Source organism: Lactuca sativa, chromosome 8 (genome assembly GCF_002870075.4).
Source record: "Lactuca sativa cultivar Salinas chromosome 8, Lsat_Salinas_v11, whole genome shotgun sequence".
In the NCBI taxonomy this organism is placed as follows: Eukaryota; Viridiplantae; Streptophyta; class Magnoliopsida; order Asterales; family Asteraceae; genus Lactuca; species Lactuca sativa.
In genome coordinates this window covers 10,281,537-10,300,610 of record NC_056630.2, presented here as the reverse complement: position 1 = coordinate 10,300,610, position 19,074 = coordinate 10,281,537, and the positions used below count along the sequence as shown (strand labels likewise).

Sequence of the window (19,074 nt, the reverse complement as noted above, 5' to 3'; positions counted from 1 at the left end):
AATCACGATGGTACTTTAATCAATTAAACAAGTGATTTAATTAAATAATTGAAAAGCATTGTAATATAATTATATATAGCAAGTAGCAAGTTGATGAGTGGAGGTACCCATTTTTGCATTTGAAAGTCGTTCTATATTTGCAGGAACTTGCTGAGTTGGATTTGCCATGTCATGTTCACAGAGGTTTGCAAGTTCATTTGCAATAAGGATGTAAGAGCATCCACATCCGTCTTGCAAACCCCTTTCAAAACCAAATTGAATGCCATATAGGATGAGCCATCTTTCACACTTTGCAAGGCTTGTAAAGGCAAACTCTATGGCCCACATGGATTTTTAAAATTTAATATAAGGGATATCTTTGATTTTCTAAATATTTTATGAAGACTATTTTGATGTTAAATTGAAAAGCAAACCAATTAAAGCTTGATCACACGAGAAATATTGTATATATACTGTCCAATTAAATATAAAAAAGATCATATTAAAATTATATATACAAAAAAAGAATACGAGTGATATTTTTATGTAAATATAATATTTTTCTATTGGAACTTTTGTTACGTTAGTTATTTTATTTTTATTTGGTAAATTCATCTTATAAAAAAAATTAGTACTCTGTTAAATATATGGCTTTTTTTATTATTTATTATTTATTATTTTTTACTTCAAAAACCAATATACATATATATATATATATATATATATATATATATATATATATGTAAATATATATATATATATATATATATATATATATATATATATATATATATATATATATATATGGAAAAAGTGAATATACCTGTTAGGTGCAATTTGTGCATCTTTTTGCACACCTTTTAGTCCCATTTCATGCATTTATTTAGCATAATTGTCCTTCATTTGTCTTGCATTTCATCATATTTCATGTTAGTCTCTAGAACAATCTTATTTGCACATTTACATGTCTTTTTCAGGTAAATCGGAGGTTAGAGCACGCTTTAGGAAGTGTCGGGAAGCATTGGTGAAGATTTCGGGATGATCGGGCGAAGAGTTAAAAAGTTGGAAAAATCAAGTTTGGATTCAGAGTGAGAGGGGAACACGGGTCGTGTCAGATTTACTCTATGTCCAACACGGGCTGTATTGACCAAAATGTGAGCTGTTGACCATGCTGAACACGGGCCGTGTCAAATTTACTCTATGTCCAACACGGGCCGTGTTCGACCCAGAAACCAACTTTTGGCAGTTTTTCCTATCTTTCATATTATGGGTTAAGGGTCATTTTTACACACACAACATATCAGAGCACATTTTGAGAGGGGATTTCGAAGGTTTTTGCAAGGATTTGATCATTTATCATTTGGAAACATTATTTCTCTTATTTGTAAGTTGTAATTGCACATTATTTCCATCGTTTATTCTTGTGATCTTGTTCTAGCCATATGTGGCTAGAACCCTAGTTTCTCCAATTTCATGTTTTGACTTCTTGGTAATGACTTCAATCATATGACATGATGTTTGTTCTTAATTCCTATCTAATGAATTTGATTTTGCTTCAATCGAATGTTTGATTCTAATTGTGATTCTTATTGGCCATTTGAATTAGGGTTAGGTCATTCAAGTTATATCTTTTACAAAATCCGTATTTGTTTTGTGAAATTGAACAAGTAATAAGCATTAAATTGATCTCTATTGAATGAATTTAGTGTAAATCTTATTCATACACTTTTACACTCCCGAGCTTATGAGGAGTATTGGGTGTTGTTGGGAACATTCACATAAAGCTTCATGCAATCTTATAATCTAATTCTAAGAGCTTGTTTAGATTAGGTTAATAAGGTTAGGGTTAATCAAAGAGCTTGTTTTGGTTAATTAATGTGGTGAATGGGAAGTGTTAGAGCTTATTAGCACTTTCTAGTACCAACTTAGATAGAATTGAACGAATATTGTGTCATCTTTGAGTCACATTGCTAAGTTGTCATACATGAAGTTAGAGTTCTTACAAAATCTGAATTTAATTCACTCATTTAGCTGATTGCGTGTGTTTTTAATTTGTTTGTTTAGTCATTGCACTCTAAACCCCCCCCCCCCCCCCTTTTTACTGTTGGTGATCATAGTACCTTGTGCAAAGAGATATAGACTAATTATCCCGTGTCTTTGTGGATCGACCCTGCTTGCCTTGTACTACCTTTTAGTGCAATATAGTGGGATTGTTTTGGAGTATATCGTACCCCTTTATTTGTTGGGTTTGAAACGCCTAACAATACCCTTAAGAGTATATAAACATAGGTACCCTATACACAAAACTGCTTAGTTTTGATTAGTGAATTAATTAAACATAAACTTAATTATTAAATATTTAAATAGTTTACCCAATCATAAATTTAAATTGCTTTAGACGATATAAAATACGTCAAAGTATATCTTGTTTATTGTGTTTTATTTGTTTGTAGATTATAATATAGAAATTAGTTTTAATATTTTTAATTTTTAAAATACAAATAAATAGATAAATTATAGAATTATAGTATAATATGGTAACCAATCATCCTATTAAATTTAAATCTTTTATCTAGTTAATAAAATAATTATGAAATAGATAATCTAATAATAGTATTTTAATCGATCAATTACTTAAGTAATTACGAAACGAAATAATGTTTTAAAGATGTCTAATATATTAACTAGTAAATTAGTAAATAAAAATCACGATGGTACTTTAATCAATTGAACAAGTGATTTAATTAAATAATTGAAAAACATTGTAATATAATTATATATTGCAAGTAGCAAGTTGATGAGTGGAGGGACCCATTTTTGCATTTGAAAGTCGTTCTATATTTGCAGGAACTTGCTGAGTTGGATTTGCCATGTCATGTTCACAGAAGTTTGCAAGTTCATTTACAATAAGGATGTAAGAGCATCCACATCCGTCTTGCAAACCCCTTTCAAAACCAAATTGAATGCCATATAGGATGAGCCATCTTTTACACTTTTCAAGGCTTGTAAAGGCAAACTCTATGGCCCACATGAATTTTTAAAATTTAATATAAAGGATATATTTGATTTTCTAAATATTTTATGAAGAGTATTTTGATGTTAAATTGAAAAGAAAACCAATTAAAGCTTGATCACACGAGAAATATTGTATATATACTGTCCAATTAAATTTAAAAAAGATCATATTAAAATTATATATACAAAAAAAAAGAATACGAGTGATATTTTTATGTAAATATAATATTTTTCTATTGGAAATTTTGTTACGTTAGTTATTTTATTTTTATTTGGTAAATTCATCTTATAAAAAAAAATTAGTACTCTGTTAAATATATGGCTTTTTTTATTATTTATTGTTTATTGTTTTTTACTTCAAAAACCAATATATATATATATATATATATATATATATATATATATATATATATATATATATATATATATATATATATATATATATATGGGAAAAGTGAATATACCTGTTAGGTGCAATTTGTGCATCTTTTTGCACACCTTTTAGTCCCATTTCATGCATTTATTTAGCATAATTGTCCTTAATTTGTCTTGCATTTCATCATATTTCATGTTAGTCTCTAGAACAATCTTATTTGCACATTTACATGTCTTTTTCAGGTAAATCGGAGGTTGGAGCACGCTTTAGGAAGTGTCGGGAAGCATTGGTGAAGATTTCGGGATGATCGGGCAAAGAGTGAAAAAGTTGGAAAAATCAAGTTTGGATTCAGAGTCAGAGGGGAACACGGGCCGTGTCAGATTTACTCTATGTCTAACACGGGCTGTATTGACCAAAATGTGAGCTGTTGACCATGCTGAACACGGGCCGTGTCAAATTTACTCTATGTCCAACACGGGCCGTGTTCGACCCAGAAACCAACTTTTGGCAGTTTTTTCTATCTTTCATATTACGGGTTAAGGGTCATTTTTACACACACACAACATATCATAGCACATTTTGAGAGGGGATTTCGAATGGTTTTTGCAAGGATTTGATCATTTATCATTTGGAAACATTATTTCTCTTATTTGTAAGTTGTAATTGCACATTATTTCCATCGTTTATTCTTGTGATCTTGTTCTAGCCATATGTGGCTAGAACCCTAGTTTCTCCAATTTCATGTTTTGACTTCTTGGTAATGACTTCAATCATATGACATGATGTTTGTTCTTAATTCCTATCTAATGAATTTGATTTTGCTTCAATCGAATGTTTGATTCTAATTGTGATTCTTATTGGCCATTTGAATTAGGGTTAGGTCATTCAAGTTATATCTTTTACAAAATCCGTATTTGTTTTGTGAAATTGAACAAGTAATAAGCATTAAATTGATCTCTATTGAATGAATTTAGTGTAAATCTTATTCATACACTTTTACACTCCCGAGCTTATGAGGAGTATTGGGTGTTGTTGGGAACATTCACATAAAGCTTCATGCAATCTTATAATCTAATTCTAAGAGCTTGTTTAGATTAGGTTAATAAGGTTAGGGTTAATCAAAGAGCTTGTTTTGGTTAATTAATGTGGTGAATGGGAAGTGTTAGAGCTTATTAGCACTTTCTAGTACCAACTTAGATAGAATTGAACGAATATTGTGTCATCTTTGAGTCACATTGCTAAGTTGTCATACATGAAGTCGGAGTTTTTACAAAATCTGAATCTAATTCACTCATTTAGCTGATTACGTGTGTTTTTAATTTGTTTGTTTAGTCATTGCACTCTAAACCCCCCCCCCCCCCCCCCTTTTTTTACTGTTGGTGACCATAGTACCTTATGCAAAGAGATATAGACTAAGTATTTCGTGTCTCTGTGGATCGACCCTGCTTGCCTTGTACTACCTTTTAGTGCAATATAGTGGGATTATTTTGGAGTATATCGTACCCCTTTATTTGTTGGGTTTGACACGACTAGCAATACCCTTAAGAGTATATAAACATAGGTACCCTATACACAAAACTGCTTAGTTTTGATTAGTGAATTAATTAAACATAAACTTAATTATTAAATATTTAAATAGTTTACCCAATCATAAATTTAAATACCTTTAGACGATATAAAATACGTCAAAGTATATCTTGTTTATTGTCTTTTATTTGTTTGTAGATTATAATATAGAAATTAGTTTTAATATTTTTAATTTCTAAAATACAAATAAATAGATAAATTATAGAATTATAGTATAATATGGTAACCAATCATCCTATTAAATTTAAATCTTTTATCTAGTTAATAAAATAATTATGAAATAGATAATCTAATAATTGTATTTTAATCGATCAATTACTTAAGTAATTACGAAACGAAATAATGTTTTAAAGATGTCTAATATATTAACTAGTAAATTAGTAAATAAAAATCACGATGGTACTTTAATCAATTAAACAAGTGATTTAATTAAATAATTGAAAAGCATTGTAATATAATTATATATAGCAAGTAGCAAGTTGATGAGTGGAGGGACCTATTTTTGCATTTGAAAGTCGTTCTATATTTGCAGGAACTTGCTGAGTTGGATTTGCCATGTCATGTTCACAGAGGTTTGCAAGTTCATTTGCAATAAGGATGTAAGAGCATCCACATCCGTCTTGCAAACCCCTTTCAAAACCAAATTGAATGCCATATAGGATGAGCCATCTTTCACACTTTGCAAGGCTTGTAAAGGCAAACTCTATGCCCACATGGATTTTTAAAATTTAATATAAGGGATATCTTTGATTTTCTAAATATTTTATGAAGACTATTTTGATGTTAAATTGAAAAGCAAACCAATTAAAACTTGATCACACGAGAAATATTGTATATATACTGTCCAATTAAATATAAAAAAGATCATATTAAAATTATATATACAAAAAAAAATACGAGTGATATTTTTATGTAAATATAATATTTTTCTATTGGAAATTTTGTTACGTTAGTTATTTTATTTTTATTTGGTAAATTCATCTTATAAAAAAAATTATTACTCTGTTAAATATATGACTTTTTTTATTATTTATTATTTATTGTTTTTTACTTCAAAAACCAATATATATATATATATATATATATATATATATATATATATATATATATATATATATATATATATATATATATATATATATATATAATATTTTTTGAGGTGACACTTTTGGAAGAGTACTGCTATTGTTGTCGTGAGATGTAATTGCAAAGCTGATGTGACACAATTAAAAGATGACTGACATTGCAGTAATATGAAAGACCTAAAAACATATGCATTGCGTCTTTCAGAATTAGGATTTAGATTCAAACAAAACCAACTAAGCCTTGAGGACACCTTCTAATGCATCTTTCAGTTTAATTTGCTATGCTATCTTTCAATTTTCTGTCAACCACGTTGATATTGTCTTTCAATATATGACAGTCTTATAAAAAGAATTAATATTGATTGCTTATTGTATTATATTTAATATAACATATGTTTACTTAACTTTTTATTAGCGTATTCAATTGTATAACTATTAAAAATGATTAATAGCTAGAAATGGAAATTATAATTAATATGATAAACGTGCATAGTAACTTCAAAAGAAATTGTGTATAACAAATATCATTATATCGAAATATAAACTGATAACCTAATATTTAATATTATAATAATGTTTTTCATTTTAATATTTTATTTATTTAATTATCTTTACTATATATATATATATATATATATATATATATATATATATATATATATATATATATATATATATATATATATATATATATATATATATATATATATATAGGTTTAGGCTCTATGAAAAACAGAAAAACCCTAAAAATCATAAAAATGAATAAAAAAAATACTTAGAGATCACAAAAAAAAAATTTGAATTTTTTTTATAAAAAATTGTAGGTTTTTGTTAAAATTTGCTGAAAAAAATTTTAAAAAATCAATTTTTTTTTGTAAAATTTTTTTTTTTTTACAAAAAAAATTTCACCGATTTTGTATAAAAAGCTGCGATTTTTTCAAAAAAAAAAAGTTTTGTGATCTCTAAGTATTTTTTTATGCATTTTTAGGGTTTTTAGGTTTTACAAATAACCCTTCACTATATATATATATATATATATATATATATATATATATATATATATATATATATATATATATATATATATATATATCAAGTAATAGTTGATGTGGATGTGTAGACTATTTTTGAACGATGAGTGTTATTGCATTTATGTGAATAGTCATTGCAAAGTTAATGTGTCACAATTGAAATATTGATGACATTGCACTCATATAGATGACCTAAGAGTGATTAATTTCTGACCATATTTTATTTTTTATTTTGTTTTTAAAATTTTTAATACTAAAAAGAAAATATCAAATATATTCATTTCTCATGATTTTTAATTTTTTTAGTAATACACCATTTAGTTTATAAAATTGTCTAAAATCTATTTATATATTAACTTTAAAATTTATATATTAAATAAATATAACCAACCAAATAATTCGTATAAAATAACTTAAATTAATTATGCTACTAATAAAAACCGTTTTATTAAGTAAAATAATTTCATTTATAACATATTAAAATAAATATACACTCATTTATAAAAAAAATCCCTATTATAATAAATAAACAAGTTTATTTTTCTATTGACAAGTGTCACAATATTAAAAATCCTTATTAATGTCAACTTGTTAATTATCCATTTTATTATTTAAAATTAAAATTTCCCACTTTAATTACATTAAATTAATAATTGATTCTGCATTTCAAATTTTAAATTTCATACTCCTAATTACATTAAATTAATAACATTAAAATAAAAAATAAAATAAAATAAATATATATTATAATGTGATATAAGTTCATATATTTATTTAAATCAACGATTATAATTTTATATAACTAAAAAATATCTCTTAATTAATAATTTATTTGAAATAATTGGTTAATAATTTTAAGTTTACTATGATATTTTAGTTAATTATATAATCGTGATTTTTACGGATTATAAACTAGTATATTATAGATTCAAACTTGAAAGAACAAATATATGAAGCGAAGTAAACGTAACTCTAAATTTAAAGTTTACTATTTATAACTCTATAATTAACATAAAAATAGAATTAAGTTGAAGTGACCAACTTTATTTTTACACCAAAAATAGGGTAACTATGTTTATATATGCGAGTTGCAAATGTTTCGGGGCATATAATGTTATCGTTTGCACCTTACATGAAATATGCTTATTTGGGTTGTAATGATGTAGGGTATGACTAGGCCGATTCAACCATACATAACCGACTTTCAAGATAAAACCGAGACACCCCAACTATCACCCTATCACATTTTGGTTTTTCGGTAGCTGTCATATGATGCACCGAAGAGCGCATTTTGGTTCGACACTGTGGCCGGACATCGTACCAATCAATATAATTCCGCCGTCTGTCTAACAAAACCTACAAATGAGGAAATATGCCTACGATATGAGACATTCAATACTAACCGTTGTACCGTTAAAGATACAATGTACTAACTTCAACTGATTTCTATATTACGTGCTGATTCAACTAATCGTTACATTTTTGTGATTACAGACTTGTCGGAGCCGGTATTTCTTCGTCCCTAATCAACGAAGCAACATGAGTTTGTTATTGAAAATTTGATTTTTATTGAAATTCAAGTTTATTATCAATATAACATTATATGAGATGATATCACTTCTTATAAACACTCTATCGTTAACATTTTTATTAAAATTATATTTCGTTTACTATTTATACTTACATTTTCCAAACAAAACTCGCGAGGAAGATATGAAGCAAGGCAAATGGATAATGATTTTAATGGGCCAAGCCGTATGAAATAGGAAACAGCACCACGCATCTTTTTATTGAACAACCATCAGCCGCCGCCGACCGACGATCTTCACGGCACCGGTTCAACGACGTTATCGCTTTCTTATCGGAGGTAAAATGAACTGATTCTATCTCCTGTATGCCATTTTTTGACCTAATCGACTCATAAGTTTATCCTTTGATTTTTATTCGTTCGGTCTTTGATGGCAATCATTTGTGTATGATGGTTTCTCTTCCGAACTATCTCTTATAAGTTTTGTATAACGTCGGTTCTGGTTGACTGGTTTTATTTCTTATGAATTTGAGCTATCTGTTATTGGCCCCAATTCATAAATCCCGTATATGTTGTTAGGTTTCCGGGGTTTATATATTTGAATGATTTGATGAGTGGCTCTCGAATACATGTTCAGGTTTCCGAGTTTTGATTTCATTTTTCTCCGGCTGTGCTCCGGCCACCTGCAATAGTAGGTTAGAACGATTGGATGAACTCCCCTTCCTCATCCGAGGGTTAAATATGTTAGAATAGTCTCCATTGCTTGTCGATTACAAGTTCTAACAAAATCATTTCTGTTTCTCGTCACTTCCATAGTTGTATGTCATCAAGTTTTGCTAACTATGATCTTAAATAATTGCTTATGTATTTGTTCACATAGCAATGTACAATTGTTTGCTACAAGCTTCTGCTTGCTATGGGCTTTGAAATGCAATAGGTTTATAAGCTTATAATGCAGTTACAGCCTGTTAACGAATTTGAACTTTGAATAAAGGCAAGATTATTCTAAGAGTCATGTCTACACATAGAGGCACTATGTGGTTTCACATTCACTGATTGATTTCCAAGTACTTCCAACATCGTTTTTGTTTTGCATCAGCAATCAGGGGGTTATTCAGACAACTCATTTTTAATCTTACAATTCAGAAGCTCAAGTACAACAGATATGAGGTAAAATTGACATAATCATATATCTATTCCTTTATGAGTACACCCATACTAAAACAATATTAATATTGATTTTTTTTATTGTTGTTTAAAAAGCCGTAGGAGAGGTGTTAGATGGGATGAAGCCAACCTTGGTGAAATTGAAGCAAATAAACCTATAAGACAGAAAATCACAGAACCCAAAACTCCATATCATCCTATGATGCATGATACTGATGGTATTATACATATCCCACATTCCATTAAATTTAAATTAATTATTAATTTGTTATGTAATTTAATTAAAAAATGCTGTTGATTTGTTGTAGGATCTGTATCTCCTATTGGGGGCTCTGGTAGTTTCCTTGAAGGAGATGATAACAGCAACATGAGACTGAATGCTGAAGCAATTCGTTCAGCACTGAATGAGATGGCATCTTCTAGTAGCAACAGTAACTCCCATTCTGGATGGACATCTTCAGATGATGAAGATGAAACAGATGCCATGGATCATGATCTAGGTTCTTCCTACTTCCTTCATCTTCATCCTTTTTTTATTTTATTTTTTTATTCAAATTAAAATTAAACTCATGATATGATGAGGGTTCAGGTGGGAAGAGTGCAAGAAGCTTTAGGGAGAAAAGAAAGGCTCACTATGATGAATATCGCAAAGTGAAAGAGTTACAGAAGAAGGAATCAGTGAAGAAGGATGATGAAAAGCAATCCATTGTTGATGGTGTGGGAGATATAAATATCACGGAATCTTCTAATCATGCGTAGCAATACCATTCTTCTCCATATCAAACTTCTACTTTTCTCGATGCAAATTTCTTGTGTTTTTTTTATAGAGCAAATATAATGCTTTTAGAATATTGGGATAAATGAAAAGGCATGCAAATTTTCTTGTTTTTATAAAACCATATAGATTGTAGTGTTGTGTACACCAATGAATATGATAAGGCATGTGAGATGATTATGGAAAGGTGACTAGTAAAGTGTCGCAAGAAAGAGGTACTATGGTGTGCATGGGAATGGGATAGAGTGGTACTTGAGGCTTTGTGAGTTGTAAATCTTTTGTAAAGTGTTGCTAAACTCTTATGTTTAAAATTAGGGTTTCCAAGGTAAATTTGGGACTGTTGAAATTGATCCATTGCATGCTAGTTTACTTTATGCTTAAGACGTGATGATTATAGATTGGTGATACATAGCTTCCTAGGATGGTTTATTATTATTATGTTTTGCTGTTGTCCAGGTCTAGAATGAACACATTGTACTCAGAGTTTTATTTATTTATTTATTTTAATGAAGGGAAGAGGATGGAAGGGGAGGGATAAATAATAATTAAGGGGTTTAGTTGAGTTGGAGGGGGGATGGAATGGAAGGGTGAGATTTAAGTCTTTTTTTTGTCTTCCCCTCTTACCCTTCTAAAAGTGGGCTGGTAAAAAATACACATATATTTCCCCTTCCCTTCCATCCCTTAAAAAAAAAAAAACCTGACATTTCTCCTCTAAATTACTTCCCTTCCTTTACATTTCACTTCCTAAATAAACTCAAGAAGAAGGTAGAAATAAACCATCAACTGGTTTAGTTGAATAAAAAAGTGAGCATTGGAAAGTAATTATATAATAGGAAAGGAGGTATGAAGCTCACAAGAAGTGATGGCTAAACCTAGTGGAATTAAAGATAATGAAACCAAGGCGAGTTCTTGGCTATTTTGTAAGACTAGGTGCACATTTGGTCGAGTCTGAATGCTTGATTGTACATTGCCTTATTGTTATGTATGATGGTTGATTTTTAATTTTTAATTTTTTTTTTTTAATAATTACAATCGCATGTGATGTTTGTATTATGGTTTGTCGGCGTTGGAAATATGTTAGGGTTAGGAGATCTGATGGCAGAACAACTAGGAGGAAAAGGGTTAGAAATATGTCGGCGTTGGAGGGTGTTAGGGTTCCGGCCAAATGCAAGTAACCAAAGGCGACGGAGGGTGATGGTAGGTGGTTTGTGGTTATGAAGGTCTTGGTTGTAATTATGGATCGGAGGTTGAAGAAGATGAGCAGTGAACGGTTTTAATGGTGGCTGGAGAAGATGACCGAAATTCGCTGAAAAACACAATTTTGGCCAGAGACTCGCCAAAGCTGTCAAATATGCCGAAAACCTACTGTAGCAGATCATAATTATGTTTTTTTTTAACAGAGCAAATAAGTTCAATAGAAAAATATGAATACAAAAAAAACTCAGTGACTAAATAAATAATATGCTTTATAAATATTTATGTAGATGATGATAAATGTTTACATATTACAGAAAATAATAGAAATGTTTTTTGTATTGGAAAATATTGAAGGTTTTTTTTTTTTTTTTTTTTTTTTTGATGTAACAAAATAAATAAAGCTTTATAAGAATTTAACAAATTGTGAATGTTCATATGCATAAATTTTAAAAATTGTAGATAGTTTTTTTCTTGACATTTTAAAGTCATTTAATATATAATTGAAATGACAAAATACGTGACAACATATCTTTACCTATTTAATTTTTTGTATAAAGTAAAATTACTTTTTGCTAATTAATTTAAAAATTACTTTGGTTTTAGAGTAAATTACAAGGTTTGTTTTTATATATATTAGAGAAGGATCCTGTTTTGCGGGGTTGGATTTTGGTTGTAGTTAGTGAAGTAGTTAGGGCAAATAGAAAAAGACATTGCTATTCTTTCACATTAACCAAAATCATGTTAATTCTAAAACTGGATAAGAATTTTCAAACTATAATATGCCTAAATAAGAAAAGTTTGAAACTGTAATTACGTAAATTGGAAGATTTTGATACTACAATGCCATAACATGAGGAATGAACATTGTAGATGATTTGGATGCAACACCGATTTCTCTCATGGTGTCAAAATACTGAGTCACTAAAACCATATCCATCACATCTTTAGCTGTTGTCCCAGGAACATTAACTGAAAACCCCAACACACTGTCTCTTAAACCATCCACAATTGTTTGTCTCTGTCGTGCAATACCCAATCCAGACAAATACTTTGACTCAGCCTCTCCTTCAGCCCTCTTTATCTGAACTATCTTCTTTGCCTCACCTTTCTCAATACCTGCCAACCTCATCCATGTAGCTATATATAGGCATACAAATTAAACAATTAATTAATTGATCTCAAAGATTGCACATAATTAATGATGAAAACTTTACCTATTTTGATCTCATTCATTGCTTTCTTCATACGTTCATATGGTTCTATATCGACATTTAATGTTTGAACAATCTCAAACCCATATGCAGGCATTGCCTATAGCCAACATCCATGACATCAAAAGCGTCACAATCAATGGGGTGCATGAACATCTAATGACTGTGTAATCATTCAATCATGTTACCTTTTCAAGTTCACAATCAACAGCGTTGGCAATTTCCATGAAACAAATAACCTAACATCAATTAAAAAGTAAGATACGCCAAAAAAATAACGAAGAATAAGAAACAAATCCTCAATTACTTTTGATAAAGTCAAATTACCATATGGTGGGGGGTTGGCAATAGTACCCGATTGTTGAGGGTGGTATAACCCTGGGAATTGCATATGACAAGATTGTCCCGCTGCATTTAATGAAGCGTGTGCAATGTGTGAAGGTGTATACGTGTCATTTGGCATTTGTGCTGCCATGTTGTAGTATAATGCCGATTGTAGACTTGGCATGTCCCTTGGATTCATCCAATGTTAAGATGTCTCTGCATGGAATGTAATCAGTCATTACATTCCATTGTATGATTGTAAACTACTCTTTATGTGAATGTTACTATAAATGGTAAAAACCAATAAACCATGGAAATATGTAATATCCAATGAAAAATGAAATTAAAATTGAAAAAAAAATGCAAAGTGGAGAAACGAAAGAGATGAGTGGTTGTGGAGAGTAAGATCAGTTATTTGCAAGAAATCTCCCAAACTGATAAAATCTCTCAATCCCAATTTCGTTCTTCTCGATCCCAAGATTGTTATTGTACTGTATGTTAGCTTCTAGTATCCACCCAACTACCAATTTTTGCACACATATGATATTAAAAAAAATCAACAAAAAACAACGGTGGGAATGAAGTTGAATGAACTAACCTTATCAAGATCGAGAGTTGGGTGTGGATTTGGATTCAGAGACTCAAGCACCTTCACCATATCTTCAATTTCTGATTTTTTTTTCGCACATGGAATTCCAAAAATGCCTCGATTGTATCCTATTACAGATATTCAAAACGAACAAAAAGCACCCTAATAAGGATTCTAATTGTCTACCAATAAAATCATATTGTTACTCACCTTCCGCAGCTTTATTAATGTCTGATTTTAGTCAAGTGATTGTTGAATAATCTAGTGGAGACTCTTTACTTGGTGTCTCTTTGTCTCAACCGGCGCCTACTACATTTTTATAAGTTTACTTGTTATCTTGTATAGTGGAGACCCTCCATTTTGAATCAAACCATCTACATTTTTATTTATCCATAAATCCAAAAAATACATTACAATAATATTTTTTGGTCAATTAAGCCATGACATAATAATATGTAAAAATGAAATCATTTGTACTAGATACTTTAATTTTGGTCATGACCAATTTGGTCATTTTGGTCAAAATAACCATTTTAGTCATTTTCCAATATCAAGCTAGCTAAATAAAATAAAAATAACATTTTTGTTAGTCAAACCATGTTAAAAGAAAACATTTTAACCAATTTGGTAATTGTAACAATTTAAATCTAATTTTACCATTTCGGTCAAAATGACAATTTTAGTCATGTTACTCATATCCAACAGCTAAAACATAATAAAAATATTTTTTTGGGTAAGTCAACCATGGAATAGTAGGTAAAAAGAAAGTATTTTAACCATTTTGGTCATTCTAACCATTTAAGTAAAAGTTTTCCATTTTTGTGATTTTACTCGTTTGAAGTTAGGTAAAACTTAGGCCTGACAATCATGTCGTGTTCGGGTTAGCGGGTCAAAATATACCAACCCGAACACGACCCATTTAACTATACATGTCACGGGTTAGCGGGTCATGGGTTGACGAGTTGGGAACATAAACCCATATATGATCCGTCAACCTACTTATATATACGCGTTCACCGGTTTGCGGGTTCATGAGTCAGATTGGGGTTCATGTGTTCGTTGGTCAGATTCCATAAATAAAATTGATAATTAAAAACATAAAAATGAAAATTAAAAACATTCATGGAAACATGTTCAAACTAAAACATTAATACAAACATAGATAAATTCAAACTAAAACATTGATACAAACATGTTCAAACTAATGTAAAAACCACAAATTCCCATATTTTCTCCTAAAAAACAAAGTCAATTCTCCAACACAGTTTTCTTCTTTATGATGAATTTCAACATTAAAGTAGAAACAATTAGCAAGGTTAAAACACACTAAGTAAAATTGTAAAATTGTAAAATTGTATAGTAGTGTATAATACTTAATACATATATATATATATATATATATATATATATATATATATATATATATATATATATATATATATATATATATAAATTCTAAACGGGTTGGCCGGTCAACCCGTATATTTTTTGAGAAACCCATATATGACCTGTTTAATAAACAACTTGACGGGTTGGCGGGTTGAAAAACTCAACCCAAACCCATTTATTTTGTTTCATGTTGTGGGTCGTGTCGAGAATTGCCACACCTAGTAAAACTGATTCCAGGTAAAAGCCATTGGAAATCTCATTTTAGGATCAAAAGTTGTTTCAAGAACAACTTCTTTTGATATAATATCTCCCTCCATTGAATACATGTGCAATTTACCATCTTGCTCTCCCACAATGGCTTCATTTCCATCAGGAGCAGTTGCACATGTACTCACAATAAACCCAAAGTCAACATTTGCCAACATTTGTGTAGCTTTCAATTATCATCCTCATAATCCTTATTTGATATATAATTCTTTGAATCTTTTCAATGCATCAACAACTAACAATTTAGGTAACTTTACATAACTAAATTAAGAAAATAAGGAAATCGAATATAAGGTCTAACCATTTTGTTAGTAACCGTTAGGTTAACAAATGACACAATTACATATGGATTCCAATGATAAACATCAAACTATGCACAAACATACGAAAGTACATTGCTATTTCTTTAGGTAAATTATTAGAAAACTTAATTGGTGAAAACAAAAACTCAACATTGTTAAAGCCTTTTGTCAAGCACTTGCAAGGGAAAGAAATACAAGTTGAAAAGATAACTAAATTTCATGGAGAAAAGCAGTAAAACAAATTTCTAGGACAATTTTTTGAGAAGCGAAGCAAATTATTAAACATACCTAAAGAATCAGCAGCAAGTTGTTTTTTATCAGTAAGACTGTATGACATCAAAAAAAACATTAGAACTTTGACAGAGACATAGTGTAGGTTCTATAACATCCATAAATTTTTACACCAAATTTAAACTTTTTCGATCATAGATAAAAATCAAATAGCATTGTTTACAAAAATGTTTTCAAATCAATATCCATCAGAGTGTCCCAAAATCATAACATAAGGATGAGGAGCGGTACGGTCACGCCTTCGCCTTGCCATGATCTCCTGAAGTACCTGAAACAATAAACTGAAATTGTAAGTCCAAGGGCTTAGTGAGCTACCCCCACAATACCAATACCACACCGATAATGCCATATCAGTAACAATCAATCAGTCAACATGCATATTGGGCCATCGGCCTGACTGGACCGACCTACTGGCCCTACAGTCTATCTGAATCTATCCCGAGCCTTCGGCATGACTGGTCCGCCACGTGGGCCTACAGTCTCCCCGGACCGCTCATAGGGTATGTTGGCCTTCAGCACAAAGCAGGACCGCCTCAACCCAACCAACAAGCAAATAACCATGTGCGCATAACTACCATATACTGGCATATACAAACATCAAACATATCTATCACACTAATCATCAATCATAGAATTCTCTCATAACTAGAGTACCGACCTAGCAGGTCACTAACATACCAATCCTTACGGATCATAAGAGCATAACATACTGTCTACCTTGATTCCGATCTAGCAGATCACAACCACATGTAGCATACCATAACATTAACAACTAAAGGGACAGCCTTGGTGCCATAGACCCTATCGATATGGTGAGGATAACTCACCTTGCAAATGTCGACTCGGAAGATAACTCCAACTCTCGGATCACTTGACACAGGCTCCACTACCTATGATCATAGTACAATATACTCATAAGTCCTTAACCTCATAAGGTACTCCATAACCCACCGGTCAAACCCTGGTCAAAGTCAAAGTCATCAGTCAAGGTCAACAGTCCATATTGACCCCAACTCGCCGAGTACCCTCGGCTACTCGTCGAGTTCCCTCGGCTACTCGCCGAGTTCCTTGAAATACAATCCAACTCGTCGAGTCATCGAGGTGACTCGCCGAGTTTCTTCGATTCTTGTTCAAACTTTAATGCCACCCGTCGAGTTCCCTCCTTGCAACTCGACGGATACAGACGCATACATATTCTAGGGAAAACTCATCCGACTCGCCGAGTATTATGGTGATCTTCATCGGACTCGCCGAGTTGTTCATCCAACTCGTCGAGTTCGCGGCCATATTCATGTGACTCGCCGAGTCAACCTTGTGACTTGTCAAGTCCATTCAGTCCTCTTTCCATACAGACCTGTTTTGAGCCATGCAGTGGCTCCAAATCACAGATCCAAGCTTCTATGTAACACCTAGAATCAGAAAGACCAAGAAAAGAAAGGTTAAGCTCTAAATCAAGAGTCAACTCGTCGAGTCCAGGGAGGAACTCGACGAGTCGGAGCGGGATCCAGGTCATTGAGTAAGTGACCGACTCGGCGAGTCAGCGAATGGACTCGGCGAGTCTGGTCTGGGCGAGAAAAACCCTAATCCCAGAGGTTGTGCCCTATATAAAGCACATTACAACCCACCCTCAGCCTCTTGGCTCCCCTTTTATGTTCCAGAAACCCTAGAATTGAGTGAGCCTTCATTATTTGAGAGAATAAAGCCTTGGAGGAGAGAATCTTGGAGAAGGGCTTGAAGATCAAGGGCTTTGTTGCAAAGGAGTGGAATAGATCCGAAATTTACTTCAGTTGGAGCTTTCATTTGAGGTAATAGTCTGTTGTTTAGGCTTATGTGCATCTAGATCTATCTTATGTTTGAGTGTTGGGCATTTTGAGTATGGATGAGATCTATTTCGAGTTTGGAGTAGATCTGAGGTTGCTACCTCAGATCTAGGTTGGTAATAACCCAGAAAGTCATAAAGTTTAGGCCAATAAGTTGTTTGTGAAGCCCCTTTGTTACAAACCCTAGCCCTAGAGTGTTCTAAGCCTATAACTCCTTGGTTACACGTAAAGTTTGCCACTTTACGTGGGGGTTAGGCTCTAGAGGAATGGATCTATGGATTTGAGCCCCTGTATGGCTCGAAAAGCCACTGTATGGATGAAGAACTGAAGAGACTCAGCGAGTCACATGGGTGGACTCGGCGAGTTGGATGAAGATAGGCAGGGACTCGACGAGTTGGAAGAACAACGCAGCGAGTCTGTTGAAGATTGCCTTGGACTCGGCGAGTCACGTCGCGAAACCCCAAACCCTTCGAGTTAAGACTCAGATCAGTGAGTTGAGTGGGGACTCAGTGAGTTGGTCATGACAGGACTTAAAAATCGGTAGACTCGGCGAGTCAGGGGTTGACTCGGCGAGTCAAGTCGTGAATGAAAGGATTCTGAGCGTATGAACTCGGCGAGTCAATAGGCAGACTCGGCGAGTAGGGTTGACCTAGAAGGTTGACTTTGACCAGGACTTTGACTTTGTCAAGAGTTGACTTAGTTGACTTTTGGAGGACTGTCAGACTAAGTGTTATATTGCTATTGGTAGGCCGGAGAGCTAGAGGAGCAGCACCTTAGAGGGTTGTCGGTTAGCAGCCAGAGGGTTATCAGCAGAGCTCAGCAGTTCAGGTGAGTTACCTTCCAGTGGCGTTGGGTCTAAGGCCACAATGCCGACCCACTAATAAGAGACGTATGATAGATGATTGTCTTTGTGATATCATCTAGGTTTGCTACTACCTGATATGTTATATGCTAGCATGATATGTTGTATGTGATAGTAGTAGAGTTCGGTCGTTAGGACCGAAGGGTAGTCGGACACCCCAGATACGTCTGACAGTATATGATGATATGTTTGCATGCTGGCTTGTTATGTTTTATGCGATAGAGGTGGTAGGAGGGGACCAGTCCCCGAGTTCGGCTGTTAGGACCGAAGGGTAGTTCA

At 32.1% G+C, this 19,074-nt stretch overlaps 2 protein-coding genes across 3 annotated transcripts; one reads left to right on the top strand and one right to left on the bottom strand.

Annotated features, from left to right (window-relative positions):
• Nucleotides 1–8,759: 8,759 nt before the first annotated feature.
• Nucleotides 8,760–10,897, top strand: LOC111885727 (protein phosphatase inhibitor 2). Of its 2 annotated transcripts, none has more exons than XM_042897522.2 (5): nucleotides 8,760–8,940; nucleotides 9,596–9,771; nucleotides 9,865–9,986; nucleotides 10,077–10,268; nucleotides 10,358–10,897. In XM_042897522.2, the coding sequence occupies exons 2-5, from the start codon at nucleotides 9,767–9,769 to the stop codon at nucleotides 10,525–10,527; spliced, it is 489 nt and encodes a 162-aa protein (XP_042753456.1). In that variant the 5' UTR covers nucleotides 8,760–8,940; nucleotides 9,596–9,766; the 3' UTR covers nucleotides 10,528–10,897. The 2 variants fall into 2 exon arrangements, with proteins under 2 accessions (XP_042753456.1, XP_023737735.1); XM_023881967.3 differs by having other exon boundaries at nucleotides 8,761–8,940; nucleotides 9,701–9,771.
• Nucleotides 10,898–12,563: 1,666 nt separating this feature from the next.
• Nucleotides 12,564–13,426, bottom strand: LOC111885726 (hypersensitive-induced response protein 1). Its single transcript, XM_023881966.2, has 4 exons — nucleotides 13,259–13,426; nucleotides 13,140–13,190; nucleotides 12,955–13,051; nucleotides 12,564–12,877 (listed from the first exon to the last, which is right to left on the bottom strand). The coding sequence occupies exons 1-4, from the start codon at nucleotides 13,424–13,426 to the stop codon at nucleotides 12,576–12,578; spliced, it is 618 nt and encodes a 205-aa protein (XP_023737734.1). The 3' UTR covers nucleotides 12,564–12,575.
• Nucleotides 13,427–19,074: the final 5,648 nt, after the last annotated feature.